The sequence below is a fragment of the Glarea lozoyensis genome, assembly GCF_000409485.1.
Source record: "Glarea lozoyensis ATCC 20868 chromosome Unknown GLAREA2, whole genome shotgun sequence".
NCBI lineage: Eukaryota > Fungi > Ascomycota > Leotiomycetes > Helotiales > Helotiaceae > Glarea > Glarea lozoyensis.
Genome location: NW_007360994.1, coordinates 1,742,095 through 1,757,680, shown reverse-complemented (window position 1 = coordinate 1,757,680; position 15,586 = coordinate 1,742,095). Strand labels below are relative to the sequence as shown.

The window sequence follows — 15,586 nt, the reverse complement described above, 5'->3', positions numbered from 1 at the left end:
AAGACCTTCATGATCTGTCGACTTGAACCCGTCTTCTCCAGCTTCACAAACCAGACCTATTCAACGATAGCTTTCGCTGAAGTCACATCATATTACACGAGCCCTATACCCCTTCTACATCGTTGAAGCCCACGGAACACAAATTCGCTATGTCTGGCGCACAGCATTCAGGCCCACGGCCGGCGACTCCCAAGTTTCCGGTCAAGCAAATGACAATTCTTGGTGAGTAGTACCTGAGCGCAGAGCCCCCCCCCTTTCAGATAGACTCCAGCTGACGTCTGCTAGCGATGTGCCGAATCTGTGAACCAATTGCGTTCATGTCCATTTTCCCATACGCCTACTTTATGATCAAAGATTTCAACATTACCGAAGACGAAGCGAAAATACCAGTATACGCAGGAATGGTTACTTCGGCTTTTGCTTTTGCGGAGTTCTCATCTGGCGTTCCATGGGGTAGGTTGAGTGACAGAATTGGACGAAAACCAGTGCTTCTCACAGGTTTGGCGGGCACGGCACTCAGCATGTTGGTGTTTGGGTTTGCGCCGAGTCTGCCAGTTGCGCTGCTCGCCCGGGCTCTCGGCGGATTGTTAAATGGGTGAGTTGGCGAAATGGGCCCATCTGTTGGTGACATTTGATTTGCTAACGTTGCGATTTCCACAGAAATATCGGAGTTCTGCAAACCACTGTTGCAGAGATGGTCACCGTCAAGGAACACCAACGTAAGTGCAAAATGACCCGTCACATTGTCTAGATTTTGGAAATCTTTTACTGACAAGTCAAAAAGCCCGCGCCTATACTATCATGCCATTCGTCTGGTGTCTCGGGTAAGTGTATTTTACATTGTCGGTCTTGCCTTACTGACAGATCATAGATCGATCCTCGGACCCATGCTTGGAGGTGCTCTCGCTCGACCTGTTATGAACTACCCGGCACTCTTTGCCCCTGGATCCATATGGGAGCGATTTCCATATCTCTTGCCAAATCTTGTCTGCACTTTTATTGTTTCTATTGGAGTTGTCGTAGGGATCTTGTTTCTCGAGGAAACTCACGCCGAGAAGAAGTATCGACGCGATCCCGGCTTGGAGGCTGGAAAGTGGATTCTCCAGAAAATTTCGTCGTGCAAGAAATCGAAGAAGTCGGGATGTGAGAAGGACGGTCACCCTTGCGAGGTGGTTTCTTTGCTGGGCGAGGATGAGCAGCCACCCGGATATCGCACAAGTGAAGGGTCACCACAGTTGCCATCAACTCCATCCCCTGAGCCAGAAGAGATACTTGATCTGAACGATTGTCGCCCCGTCTCCCGATCGAAACCAGCAGTCACAAAAGCATTCACCAGACAGGTCGTCTTGAACATTGTCGGCTACGGCATCCTAGCTTAGTAAGTTATGCACTCGTTCCTTTTTGTTCCTGCAGTATAACTGACTCGTTTTCAGCCACACAATTACCTTTGACTCCATGTTGCCGACGTTTCTGAGCAATCCAAAGGACATCCCGGTTGACTCTGTGTCTCTTCCATTCAAGTTTGTTGGTGGTTACGGCCTCAACACTAGGGAAATCGGTGTCATACTGTCAGTGCAGGGTTTGTACTCTATGATAGCAACCGTTTTTATCTTTCCGATCGTGGTCCGACGCATTGGTGCCCTAGGGCTCTTCCGCTTGCTAGCTCTGTCATACCCTGCTCTCTATGTGGTCACTCCATATCTGGTACTACTCCCGGATACTCTTCGCATGGTTGGCGTTTACATTATTGTCATCTGGAAATGCACCTTCGCGACCATGGCGTACCCGAGCCTTGCCATTCTCCTCACCAACTCAGCTCCATCGTTGTTGATGCTTGGTACTATCAACGGCGTGGCAGCTTCAACCGCCAGTCTCTGTCGAGCCATTGGACCTACAGTATCTGGATTTCTCTTCACGGCTGGTCTCAGTACGGGCTACTCTGGACTGGCATGGTGGTGCAGTGCAATCATCTGTGTCGGTGGGGCTATTCTCAGCCTTAGTATGAGCGACAAAGGAGGTCGGATGGACCCAGACGAGAAGAGTGAAGAACCCGAACTCGGATTTGAAGATCACGTTCTTGATCACAACGCGCTGGACTCCGCCATTGCCGCCGCCGAGCCACGGACGACTTATCAAGACGACGAGGAGATTGACAACCTCATCTGAGGATCCTCTAAGGGGCCTCGAATCACTTACGCACGATCTGACGAAACCCGTATGCCCAGAGTTTGAAATTCACTTGGAGGCTACCTGTATAAAACCTTACGCCGGCCCGTCCTTTTTTAATGGTTTCCTTACGAGATATCCCTGCTTTCAGCGTTGTTTGCCTTTTCGCGCGTGTTAATGTGCCTCCTTTTGTGGCAATGCTCTTTTTGGGGCGTATGGATTTACGGGCGGCAGACTTATATACTTTTTGGACTCTGCAAAGGGGAGTTTTTACTATAGAGATGGCAGACTTTCGCAACTTAGATCATCCTTTGGGGCTGGAGTTTTATTATTACCAAGAGGATTTGATGGGAAAGACAAAATTTCCCCGCAGGGGCTCCGAGCTTGTTCGGATATAGAATCAAGGGCATTATGGGCGTTTTCTCAGGCGTCTTCAGATTTCCTTTCTCCCTTTTATGTAGGGTCTATAGGACCATATCATGTTCAATGCGAATTTCATTCGGCTTCGTCGTATACGACTAGCTGAGATAAAGACCTGTCAGTTACTACCAATTGATCGTGATCAATTACTCTTTTAGAAACCTCATCTACCCCTCTGTTTCCAACCGTATTTACCCCGCAACGGTGCAGATATCTTATGATATTGACTAGGTTCTGCTTATGATAAGTTGGCGATTATATGGCCATCTGTTGCCAGGAAAATATGCATCTTGAAGAATTTAGTCGCTGTGGACATCCATGAATCCATCCATGGATCACATCCAAGATCAGCCACAGCCGCCACCGAGACACCACAATCTTTACTCGATCCCTAAACATAATCGGCGTCCACTGGCACCCGCCCGGGCGAGATCCGAAGATGATCCGGGCATCAGGGGAGCGGTGGGAGGTGGAGGACGAGAAAGGGGTCGTCGATAGGCGGGCGTGATTCGCTCGTCGCAGCTCTTATCACTCGCTTGGACGAAGTGGACTTTTGCTTGTCCAACGCCGAGCGGACGGACGACGGATCACGATACAGCGCAGGCCAGCTCCAGACAGCTTCGAGCAATCTCCAATCTTCATCCCACGCGGCTCCACGGTCGACGCTCGTCCTGGTGTGGTCTGGTCTGGTACGGTCCTGCACTCGCTCTCCCAGCTCCCAGCTCCCAGCTCCCACCAACATGCACCGCCCAGCACACAAACACCCTCTGCCAGTCCAGTCTGATACCCCAATCGCAACCGCCAATCCCCCACCACCGTTCTGCGTCTGCCCACGCTGACGGCTCCGACACCCTGGGAGATATATTCTGGCTCGCGCAAGGCCGGAGTACCTATAGGGGACAAACAGCCTCGCAGCAGGAAAGAGGCTTCCCCGTCCCTTCGATACCTACGCGCTTCTCATCCTCGTTCGTCGATCACGACTCGGATCCAAGCCGAGCACCACCATCGCGACATCGTACGACTATTACACCATCGAGCAGCTCTGCAACCCTCAGTGCGACCAGTAACTCGCGGCATGAGGAGCGACGTTGGGCGCATCCTGGACCTCAGCCCATGACGACGAGACACCGCGCGGGACCAATCACCGTCAGCGCATCTTGCGAATAGGGCACTGGAACTGGCTCTCGCCGCAGAGCGAGTGGAGGGGCAGACATCATGAGTTCGAATTCAAGGAGTCCGCCTCCGAGGTCGAGCACTGCCGGTGGGTATCCGGCGAAGAGAGCGAGACATGTGTCGCCAGAGCAGACGGGGAAGGTTGCGGTCAGTCCTAGGAGCGCCGAGGATGGAGAGGTGCTGGTGCTGGGGGGGAAGGAGGGGAAGGCTGGACAGTCGAGTAGCTTTCGGAATGTTAGTGCGTGTAATAGGTGTCGGCTGAGGAAGAATCGGTGTGATCAGAGGCTGCCGAGTTGTGCGAGTTGCGAGAAGGCGAGCGTGAAGTGTGTGGGTTATGATCCTATCACCAAGAGGGAGATTCCTAGGAGGTGAGTTGTCGGGATTCATTGGTGAAAGATAAATTCTTTAATTACGGGATACGGGCAATGGGATGGGATCTAAGCTAACTACATGCTTTCTACAGCTACGTCTTTTACCTCGAGTCGCGGGTTGGATATCTGGAAAAATTACTCCTGGACAATAACATACCATTTGCGCCGGCAGATGTACTCGAACATGCCCCAAGACCTAGCGGAGACCCAGTTACTGCTCAGACACCAAGCGACGATGGCAGACAAACCTTTAATAGCAGTGAGATTGCTATCAACAAACACTCGCCGCAAGAAGTGGCCTGGAGTAAGAAGCAAGACGAGTCAGATAAGCTGAACAAGTTGATATCGAATGTTGGAAGTGTTTCTGTGCAAGGAGCCTCGGATTCTCGATATCTGGGCTCGACCTCTGGGATATCGTTTGCGCGTGTGGTCTTTGCTGCGGTCAAATCCTCTGTATCAGGTTCGAATAGCGATAAAAGCGGCATCAAGCCTTCGAGGCCGCCAGTAACGAATAAAGCTGTTGGCACAGGAGGGACATCGATGAGAGACTCTTTCTTCGGATTGCATACCAAGCCAACTATCAAACAAGCGCCATTCCCTTCGAAGGCTCTCGGACGGCGGTTGGTTGATTTTTACTTTGAACATGCGAATCCTCAGATCCCGATTTTACATAGGGGAGAATTTATGAAGATGTTTGAATTGGCGTATGCAGAGGATGATACTCGGGTAAGAAGTCCGAGGGAGCTTTATATGTTGAATATTGTTTTTGCGATTGGGTCTGGAATATTCCTGGGCGATACATCAGATGCAGAGGAGAAAGACGGGAAGAAGGAAGAGAAGAAAAACACAGGATTAGGCAAACAGTGTCAACCGGAGGAATATCACGCTTCAGCTATTGTGCATCTGGAATCCTGTTTGAGCTCGTCGACTTCCACGATTGATAAGTCGGATGGATTTGGAGGAGGTTTGGAAGAGTTACAAGCTGTCTTACTACTGGCTGGTTTCGCATTACTAAGGCCTGTGGCTCCGGGATTATGGTATATCATTGGAGTGGCCGTGCGATTGGCTGTTGATCTTGGTCTACATTATGAGGATGGCAAAGACGTTGATGTCGGACTGGAAGAACTTCCACCATCATCGAAAATGGACGACGGCGATAATGCGAGATTACAAAGAGAACGTATGGCAAGAGAAAAGGGTCGCAGAGAATGGATTCGCGATTTTAGGAGGAGGTTGTGGTGGTGCACTTACTCTTTTGATCGGTTAGTGTCGACTTGTGTTGGACGTCCTTTTGGAATTACCGATCAAGTCATCACTACAGAGTTTCCCTCATTGCTAGACGACAAATACATCACACCGACAGGATTTCTGCGGCCGATTGGTGTCGAAGGAGAGCCGTCTTATAAACATGCGGCCTACCATTATTTCCGATTAAGACTCTTGCAGTCAGAGATTCTACAAGTATTACAACATCAACAGGCGCAACAGGCTCGAGCCGGTGGGGCAAATCTAAGGAATCCGTATATGCACACGGCATTACCTTCTCCTTTCTTAGCTAAATTTGGCACGTTCCGAAATTGGCGGATTGATATCGACAAACGGTTGTGGGAATGGAAATCTTCTGCGCCGACGAAACGAGAAACTGGTGTTGCGTTTTCGGTAGAGTTTCTGGAGTTGAATTACTGGCAGTGTGTCATTATGCTCTATAGACAGAGTTTGAGCGTGCCGCAAATATTTGAGGGCGAATTTAGTACGACAAATGAGGTAAATAGCCCGACCGTACATAATGTTGAGTTGAGAGAGGATGAGGAGCGAGTATTTTTGAAGGTTGCGGAGGCTGGACAGAGGGTTCTGAGGTTATATCGGCAATTGCATCGGGTTCATCTGGTCAATTATACTTTCTTGGCTACTCATCACTTGTTTATGGCAGGCATATCATTTTTGTATGCTATCTGGCATTCGCCAATTGTCAGAAGCCGTCTAGTAAGTTTACCACCACGTAAAACCTTGCTTCGAGCTAACGCAAGTATAGACAATGGATGAAGTAGACTTCACAATCCTCGCAGCAACATCCGTCCTCGGCGACCTCATCGAAAAATGTCCACCCGCAGAAGCCTGTCGCGACGCCTTCGACCGCATGTCCAAAGCCACAGTCCAAATGTGCATGTCAACCACAGGCTTCAGCTCCTCAGCTCAAGGCCTCAACACCCGCCGTCACTCCTCCAACCGCACAAATCAAGAATCCACCGACCAATTCAGCACCAACGGAACCCACAGCCGTCGGCCCCAAGCCCGTCCAAAACCACATTTTGACATGGGTCTCAACGATCTCCTCGGCCGCTCTCCATCCTCAGTCCAGCAACCATATCCGGCTGTCAAGACAGAATTCGAGTACTCGCCCCCGAACCCAATCCGCCAACCCCCAGCAGCAGCAGCACACTCCCCAATCGACTACGCCGTCTCCCCGACCCTCTCCAACATCGACACCTCCGCCATAGACCCCTCCCTCCTCCCCTCACCCTCCCAACAAACACCCTCCTACTCCAACTTCTCCACCAACACCTCCAACCAATACACGGCGCAGCAGGAAATGCAATTTCCCTTCCCCAACGCGCCCGGCATGGATTTCCTGACCGGCAACGGCTGGGATCTACCGAATAGTGGTGCGGGAGGTAATGCGGGCTGGAATGGGGGCGATATGGGGATGGGGCTCGGCTGGGAGGGCATGGATCATGATTTTAGTGAGGGCGGGAATGTGGATCTTTTTGATGGGTTCTTTTTTGGGGGGAGTGGGAATTTTTAGGGCGGAGGAGGGGGGGAGATAAATGAGGATATGGTTAGGAGAGAGGGATAAGGTAGAAAAGGAGGGGAGGAAACAAAAGATGAAGGTGCTGTAGATACCAAATCTTATCTAGCGAGGGCGTTTTATAGGCGTCGGACTTTTGTATTGAATGGCAGTTGAACATTTTTGGCGTTTTTTTATAGGATGGTGGTGACTAGTGAGGAATGCCAACCTACTTTGACGCGATCTCTCTCTTTAAAATGGATGATAATGCAGTGTATTAAATGGGCATAAGTAAAGTAAAGTAGTGACTCCTGCTCCTACTCTACTTAAGTCATTTTTGCCGCTACTTATATTCTACTCAGACTAATCACGATTCATGCAAGTAGACATGAGTAGAGAGAAGTAGCACATCGGAGACCCCGACTGCTGTCGCCCAGATTTCTTGAGCCTTACTCAATACCTAGTTACGGTTCTTACTTATTGATTAATACTACTCAGACTATTCTCGGGTAGCGGCCTTCGCTACTTGACTCTACTCATGGGTGTCTACTACTCACTTATTATACTTATTATAATTACTTCGAGGAGGTTGGTTATTGCTTTAGTACACTGCCCACAATAGAATAGCTTAAGTAACTCAGGGTACTACATTCCACTAACACCTAACACACAATCATCTGCGCAAATACCTTCTCACCCACCATACCCCTAATTTACACATCAAAAGCATCTATGTATTAACACCCGTACTATGATATAAATACATCTATAAAAAGAGATATATGTCAATCCCTAAAATGACACTAAATTCAAACCTACGACAAAAGAAACCCAGCTCTTGATTTTCGACTGTCCGTGAAATAGATCATCTTCTTTACAACGTACCCCTATCCGGTTCAATTAAACTAACAGGTTTATGTCCGTAGTGTAGTAACAAATCTTCTCTCGCGTATGGAGTATGCTCTCCAAATTGCTGGTGGTACGTACGTCAAGGACGTTCTAAACAAGAGTGTATGGCCCAGTATGTAGTATGGACAGACCACTAGACCGAAACAAGATTTCTGGCGGGACTCGTTAAGCTGTTGAGATATGAATGCAGTATTGTTACTAGATCTAGAATTTGGGTAGATGCTATTTCGAGGTAGTAGGCAAAACTCGAAGCGCTGTCATTCTACAGTCTTATATTCTCACTATTCCTCATCTCAAGTATATCTTGTTCTTATAAATCCGGTAACGTGGTACAGCCCTCTTGGTGAACCCTGTTTCTCAGGCATGCCCTGGCCGTCTGCTTCACAATCCCAAGAACACTCAGCTTTCACAGTCTTAGCGGCAGCTTTTTGCGTAGAAATCATCATGTTTGTAAAGTTAATTGAGGGATGACTCGTACCCACAAGCTTGAAAGTGTTGTTAGAATGTACAAAGAGAAATGGAAGCTTATTACCCTACAGGAGATAAAGTTGCCAATCCCTTCACGTGTCCCGATCCATTTGAAAATCCAAAAAAAAAGCGGCGTCAACTTCACGTAGGTTAGTCAAATACCTATCGCACATTCCAGGTTCATGCCATCACCCAAGCGCTGCGGTACCTGTTATATTTAATAATTTATAAATTGATCAAGTGGCGAACCGAGTGCAAGATACAAACTATCATCTCCCTAGCTGTCATAACTTTCCTAAATGGCAGCATAAATAAAAAGAAAATGTCGTAAAACTTTTGATGAAAACATGAAACTGAGATTCAGGGGTATCTTCCCAAACTCCTTCTATAACGTAATTCGACTGTCTATCAACTCCCTCAATATGCAGAAATCCAGAAGCCCCATGCCGCCCGCTTAAAAATAGTTGAATGTCGAATGAGTTTCTATGGAAGCGTCTCTCATCTATACGCTAATTGTCATCGTAAAGATCGTCATGATGGTCGTAAGTCTCAATTGGGGTTTTGCCCCGGTTACGAGAACTAACGTAAGTTCCCAAAGCAGGAGGGTCATCCTCCCCATAGTCCGAACTATAAGGGCCTTGTCTAGCCGAGCTCGCAACGTACGCTCGGGGACGATCAGAGGGAGATTCTGCATTACTGATACTTGAATTGCCATGTCCAGATCCAGCAGCAGCAGGGTCATCCTGCCAACAGTTTTTCGGGTTTTCCTGGGGACGATTGAAGGAAGACGTAGAACCACTAAGCCTCTGGTTCGTATATCCATATCCGAATCTAGAAGCGGCAGAGCTATCCTCTCCTTGGCTCAGACTAGCAGGCTCGCGGCCAGACGAGGCCGATACGTCTGCTCTATAATAGCTAGAGGAAAATCCCAAATCATTGATTCTTGAATCGACATATCCGGATCCCGGAGCATCGTTGGAATTCTCGCCATAGTTCTCTCTGTAAGGATAAGTGCTGGACAAGCCCGAATAGGCTGAGTATGCCTCGGGATGACCAGTGCGGGAGCTTTCAACATATTCGGACGAAGATGATCCCGGGCGATTGTGGGATGAGTGGTAGCTTCTATGAGACTGGCCGTGGCTTGCCGTTTCCGGTCGTGAAGATGAGTCTTGCGAGGCACCGTATTGCGTATCCTGCATGTGGCGCTGTGAATCAGGCGGGGAATACATAGCAGAGTCTTCTCGAACGGAACTCGTGGGATTTATCGGATATACCGGGTCCTCATAGTTCTCCTCTTTAGAGTCGTCGATCCATACAACTTTATGAACGTCGTTGTAATTTTCTATGAAATCCGGCATCGATGTCGGATCAATCTTACCAATGAACCTAAGCTTGATATTGTATTCCACAGTATATAGCTTAGCGTAATTTAAGCGTGTCATTGGATCAAGCTTTTCTCTGGGGCTTTTTGATAGAAATCGTATAGGTGGTCGGGTGAGTACATCTGCCTCCCCCGGGGCCAATTTCGGACCATCTGCGGTGAAAACGGCAGCGTGAACCTCGGGGTGTACACCCCGTTTTACGACACCTTGACCTGAATAAGTCAGAAGTGGCAGACAAGTGCAGTGACCAGTGAACACTTTGACAATTACAAATCGGCGGGTTTTCGAGAAACCCTTGGTGCTCGAAGGTCCATCATCATCGGTCACATCGGTGTCTTCCCCGTTCCTGGATCTCTCGCTATTTCTGGAACTCTCACCACGTGGCTCTACCCAGAGCAACTTGATGACATAGCCAATTTTGAATTGGCTGTGATGATGTACTCGAAAATCTTTATGATCAGATTAGTATTTCTAAAGATAATGTTTCCTGGATGCAACATGCCTTGACTGATATCATCATCTCTGTTTATAGAAGACTCGGTATTATACCCATGAATTGTTTTGGCCTTGACTTGAGGATTGGTGATACCATCTTCGTTTGTTTGAGAAATAGCTGAAGCAGGGCGATAATCATAATGGGATCCGGTGATGTTGGGCAAACCAGAGTACCCAGAGTTTTCGGGAGCACTTATGAACGCAGTACTTAATGAGGTTGTCATGGACTCCATATGAGACATGTGGCTGCTCGGAGATGGAGAAACTGTTCGACGGCAGGGTGAGTATAGATCCATTCTAAAAGCAGGCAAGACGTACTAACCAGCAGTTTGTGATACTGGCAGCGCCGATGCTTGGGCCGGTTTCGGCGGGTCGTAAAAATATTCGACCTCTCCAGACGGCAGTGTTCGATGGCATTCGAACCGCTGATGGTCCTGGTCCCAATTCCATGCCGTCCATTCAGATATAGTGGGCTTTTTCTTCTCGTATCGAATATGTGAGCTTGAAGAAGGCTTTTTGCTCCGGGAGCTTGCACTCCGACGAGAGCCGTGACCACTCATCTCGGGTGGAATGAAGGTCGCGATTACCAACGAGCGTCAACAGGCCAAACACATTTCGCATTGTTGCAAAGGGCGTGGTCGACACTCGAATAGCTGGAAGCTCGAAGAGTGGTCGGTGGAGTATTGACTACGATGGAGAAGCAGGCAAATATCGACTGCCGCAGTATGGGGACATGTTTGGAGATGTCAGAATGGGATGAGGTGGTGTTGACGGATGGAGGTGCTAGAGGGGTTGTTGTCATGGCCGCCCCACCAGCCGAGAACGCAATATCATTGTGCCGTGCCGAAGGGATTGGAGGGAACCTTGGAAGTCGCTTGGGCTCAAATGGTCTCGACCGTCAACATCTCTACTGGTTTATATTTGATATCTCACATAAAACATCAATCACATATACCGTGTGCGTTGCGCCTTCGAGATGGGTCTCTGGCTCTTGCCAGCCAGCCATAATTCTTCAACCTATGCTCCTTGACCATGGCCTTTCGTCCGTTCCTCCAGTTGGAGAAGTCCTTCCAGGTGACTCCCTTTTCAGCAAATAAACACTTCTGACCAGTCGGTATGGCTACCCAACGCCCGATGAATGCTTCGGCGAGAAATGCCAGCCCTCCAAGGGCAGCTGCAGGAGCCTAGTACAAGGCCTCATCAGTCCTCCAATCCAAGCTGCCGTGGTGAGCAGCAGTGCTGTCGCAAGCGAAGCGAGGTCCGCAGCCAAAAACAACGACATCACGGTCCGCACGTCTTCCCACGCCCGCAGCAAGCCTGGGACCTTTATCAGGCCCATTCGCGCTGTTGTCGTCATGAAAACCTTCTCCATCTTTCATACCCTTCTGCTCTAGCTTCTCTCGTTGCCCACATCGCAACCTAACGCCCTCGTTTCAGCCATCAAACCACCCAGTTTGCGTGGCATCGCCCTGCGTGGGCACAACTTGGTTAGGCTCGACCAAATGGTTGGCCCTTTACCGGCCTGCGCTTTGTGCAGCAAATATCATCGAGGTGTATGTAATGATGTGAAGCTTGACTTGAAATGAAATGCTGATGAGTTTCTTGTCTTGTCCAGTGCGATAGCAGGCCTGGACGGCGCTGTAGAAGATGCAGTAATCAATTTAAAGACGGTCCGATCCAGATGGCGATGTCTATGCCCGAATCAGGTAAGCGGATTCATTACATTTGTTTTCTGGTTTGTTGCCATACGCCTGTATAAATTTGTCTCGGTCGCTGACTTTAAATTGACGTAGAAATCGAAGAGATCTTCCAAGCGCATGGCTGGATTCGTGCTTGGACCCAAGAGAATGGATCTCCCGACACGACAAAGATTTTAGATGTGGATGTCAAGCGTCGCACCTTCAATCAGGCCGCGGGTGAACCCGTGAGCACTACTACACTGGAGTTGCGTTGCAAGTTTTTTGGACTGATGAGTGAGCATAACGGGGAATTCATCTCGTCATTAGAGCCTCAAATCCGCCAAAACTTCTCATTCAACCTCAAAGACAGTGACAAATCGTCCAATTTAATTCAAACCGCAATTACGATTGGGGGTTACCTGCATTTGCTCTGCTCTACCGCCGACATATATGCTTTTGTGCCGGAATCAGATCATCGAAATAGGCTGGAAGGGGAGGATGTGCAGCTTGCCCTTTCTATCAGATGGATACTGATCTGTCAAATCCAAACGCTTTTCAACCAAATATTGTCCTCAATACGGCCGCACGATTTATCGACAACCAACGCATGCTCGAGCGCCACTGCTTATACAGCTTGTGCTATCCTGCAGATGGAGGTCAAATATTTCATAGATTTCTTGAAGCAAATTCCGTCACCGCGCCAGGTATGTAGGCTTTGATGTACGCTAAAGATACACACTAAACTCTTTAGATTCCTGTTGGTCTTGACGGCCCGTTCCGTCGATGGCTTGTCTCGATTGAGACAGAATTGATTCAAAGACTTACGTCAGACTGTGGACAATTTCCAGACTGGAAATCGGTTTATATTGGATCGCTGAAGAAGTTTCCACGCTGCCACGAAACTCTCAGTCTCTCCGTGAAGCTGCAGCAGATTGGCGTTCCGCCTAACAAGGCTGCAGGTGCAGAACGTCCTGCTTTTAAAATCCCTCGGGACTGCCCACCCGGTCTTATGTGTCCGGTGTCGGATCGTGGCTTCAGTATCGGTTCCGCAACGGAACTAGGCTCTCATGGTATACCGCAAATGGCCGTGGGAGCGAGATACGCATCAGAGTTCACAACAGGAAATGACAGTTCTCCCATCGGCGACTTCACAGCTAAACCCAGGCAGCTGAGGCAAGCCCAGAATGAAAAGCTTATGGCTGCGATCAATGACTACGTGTCCTCTCGTTGCGAACCTGAGTCCTACGATAAGAAGTTGGCAACAGAAGGTTCCCGAAGCAATGCTCAAATGGACTATCTATCGCAATATGAGTCCCTTCCGATTCGAGCTCCGATATTTGACCCTCAAATGGGAGTCATCCGCACCTTGAACGATTCTAAGAAAAGGTCTATTGGAAGCGATATTGCAGATCTTACTGCACCATACGAGTCACAGCCTCCATACAAACGGTTGAAAGGGGGTGGTTCTTCCAAGGAGGGATCAATGCTGTCTACAAGTCCACCTTGGCGGGCGAAGACTCCCTCTCGTGCTTTTGGAATTCTCGAAACCGGAACTGCGAACGAACCCCTCGATTCTGGATATCATCCAGATGTGGCCAGTGACTTTTATCCCAACCAGATGAGTCAGTTGTTTTCATCGGAGAATGAAATGTTTCCGGAACTCTTTGACGATTTGCAGCCCTCCCAATTTTACGATCCTAACTTTTCTCTTTTAAATGACCCTTTTGGTCATCCTACTACGAACGCTTGAAATACAGCATCCGCCCACCCCACATATTTAATGTCTTTCTTTGGTTCAAATTTCCTTACAGCCCGGTTGGCTTCTATACATGAGCGCTACCAAGTGTAGCCACCCCAGGACTCCGCAGGCGATGGTCAATCCTCCACCATCGTTAAAGTTCCTGGCTTTCCTTTCCTTTCTTTTTTCATGACTCTACTACGACAATCTTCGAATGTTAGAAGCAAGGCGGCTCGGTGTTGGATCTTGGTTTCTTTTGGATCGAGAGACAGATTGGATACGATCTCATGTTTTCATTACTCGGTATCCGGAAGTTGTTGATCACAACAGACAGGGGACGAACTCTTTCAAGAGTCGTCATTCCATTATTTATTACGACAGAAAAGAGAGACAGTCTCAATACAAAACAGATTCAACATCGTCTTTTCAGGACCGTATTTTGCACAGTGTTATTCACAGTGACAAAACCATCTTCATCATCGTCCCAAGTCATTTAGGCCCACCCAACCTTGGGTAGGCGTTCAAAACCTCAGCCCGAGAGTAAAAATACGTGATTTTCGCGCTCCGTTGCACATTTTAGTACGAATGTAACTCCTCGAACAGAAGTGACTGGATATCTCATAACTAGGTTCTAAGCTACTAACACTTTCCTCGCACTAAAACATAAAATTGTGCCAGGCAGCGATTATTGACTACGAAATGCATTATTATTCAGACGCAAACTATTACAAATTTGTGATTACAACGCGAAATTAAAGACGTCAAAAATGTGTTATCGTTCGTTCAACATATTTTCATCAAGACCCGCCATACGCAATCTTCGAAAAACTGTGTAAAATCGTTCGTCATTACACCCACCGTCTTTATCTTAAACCAGGCCTAGTTTTATGTCAAAGCAGCTCTACTATCTTGATAAAAATGCCACATCTCCACCTTTAAACGAGTACCACACACCTTCATCCAACCCTTTCCTCCACTCCACGTCCTCCACCTCAACCCTCCTTTTCCCCTTCTACCTCGCCCTTCCCCTCCCGTTCATACCTCTTCCAAACATCACCACCCCCCTCAAACCCCTCAGCAAGCTCTCCCTTTTCAATAACAACAATCCTCTTCCCACCCTTCACAACCTCCCCTCCCTCACCCTCATCAACCATCCTAACATGACCCATCGCCTCCCCAACCAACACCCTTCGCTCATCCACCAAAACCACCTCTTCATAATACCTCCTCACCCAACCGGGTATACCCACTTGCTCATTTTTAGTCACGAGCGCGAGAAGGGAGGGCGTGAGATGCGTTGTTGCTGCGCCGTCGTAGTCTGAGATATTCAGGTCTTGTGCGGGATTGGCGAGGGTTAGGGGAGCGTGAGTCTGTGTTGTCAGGAAAAGTGGGTGAGGTAGATGGCTAGGATATATGGGAAGCGACGAGGGGATGGGGGGAGTGGTAATACCTGTACATACACCTCAACGCCACACCACAAAAACAACGGCACAACAAGTCTGGCATGTTCTAACCACGCATCCGAGAATTGCTCGGCCGTGAATTTGGGGTTGCGTTTTAGGAGGGCTTGAGCTGGCATTTTCAATTTTACTTTTGTAGTGTAGACGTGACGGATTTGAGAATACTAATTTTCCAAATGTCAGATGTGCATGTGAAGAATTTCAGATGATAATTTATAGAGAGATGAAGAGATGTGGTAGGCTGACATGTCTTGATAGATAAAAAGCCCCGAATGGTGGATGACACGAAAGGCGTAGATATGCATACGGTATCAGGTGACTGGGTCGAACATATTATTATCAGATGTAAGGAAACCAAGGACTGTGGGATATATCAAACGATAAAATAGCGACATAATATCAATCTTCTTAAGTATCACATATTAGATGTGTAACGCGATATATGAATTAATTTGTATATGATTGAGTTTTTGTCTCGTGACAAACAACGGAGTGTATTGATCTGATTATATTGAAACCGTCCTTTTCAGACGTCTCTCG

The 15,586-nt window shown here is 48.3% G+C and overlaps 6 protein-coding genes across 6 annotated transcripts; 4 read left to right on the top strand and 2 right to left on the bottom strand.

Moving 5' to 3' along the window:
* Window positions 1-149: 149 nt before the first annotated feature.
* Window positions 150-2,166, top strand: GLAREA_03897 (MFS general substrate transporter; the record flags this gene model as incomplete). The annotated part of the gene is made up of 6 exons (XM_008084150.1): window positions 150-222; window positions 286-595; window positions 661-719; window positions 785-824; window positions 872-1,378; window positions 1,434-2,166. 6 exons carry the CDS (start codon window positions 150-152, stop codon window positions 2,164-2,166), a joined length of 1,722 nt encoding a protein of 573 aa, XP_008082341.1.
* Window positions 2,167-3,801: 1,635 nt separating this feature from the next.
* On the top strand, window positions 3,802-6,933 carry GLAREA_03896 (Zn2/Cys6 DNA-binding protein; the record flags this gene model as incomplete). Its single annotated transcript, XM_008084149.1, has 3 exons — window positions 3,802-4,127; window positions 4,223-6,113; window positions 6,163-6,933. The coding sequence occupies 3 exons, from the start codon at window positions 3,802-3,804 to the stop codon at window positions 6,931-6,933; spliced, it is 2,988 nt and encodes a 995-aa protein (XP_008082340.1).
* Window positions 6,934-8,801: 1,868 nt separating this feature from the next.
* On the bottom strand, window positions 8,802-10,628 carry GLAREA_03895 (uncharacterized protein; the record flags this gene model as incomplete). The annotated part of the gene is made up of 3 exons (XM_008084148.1): window positions 8,802-10,123; window positions 10,183-10,376; window positions 10,492-10,628. The coding sequence occupies 3 exons, from the start codon at window positions 10,626-10,628 to the stop codon at window positions 8,802-8,804; spliced, it is 1,653 nt and encodes a 550-aa protein (XP_008082339.1).
* Window positions 10,629-10,861: 233 nt separating this feature from the next.
* GLAREA_03894 (uncharacterized protein) lies at window positions 10,862-11,266 on the top strand (the record flags this gene model as incomplete). The annotated part of the gene is made up of 1 exon (XM_008084147.1): window positions 10,862-11,266. One exon carries the CDS (start codon window positions 10,862-10,864, stop codon window positions 11,264-11,266), a length of 405 nt encoding a protein of 134 aa, XP_008082338.1.
* A 590-nt stretch (window positions 11,267-11,856) lies between these two features.
* On the top strand, window positions 11,857-13,598 carry GLAREA_03893 (uncharacterized protein; the record flags this gene model as incomplete). The annotated part of the gene is made up of 3 exons (XM_008084146.1): window positions 11,857-11,875; window positions 11,963-12,552; window positions 12,600-13,598. 3 exons carry the CDS (start codon window positions 11,857-11,859, stop codon window positions 13,596-13,598), a joined length of 1,608 nt encoding a protein of 535 aa, XP_008082337.1.
* Window positions 13,599-14,578: 980 nt separating this feature from the next.
* GLAREA_03892 (uncharacterized protein) lies at window positions 14,579-15,165 on the bottom strand (the record flags this gene model as incomplete). The annotated part of the gene is made up of 2 exons (XM_008084145.1): window positions 14,579-14,956; window positions 15,037-15,165. 2 exons carry the CDS (start codon window positions 15,163-15,165, stop codon window positions 14,579-14,581), a joined length of 507 nt encoding a protein of 168 aa, XP_008082336.1.
* Window positions 15,166-15,586: the final 421 nt, after the last annotated feature.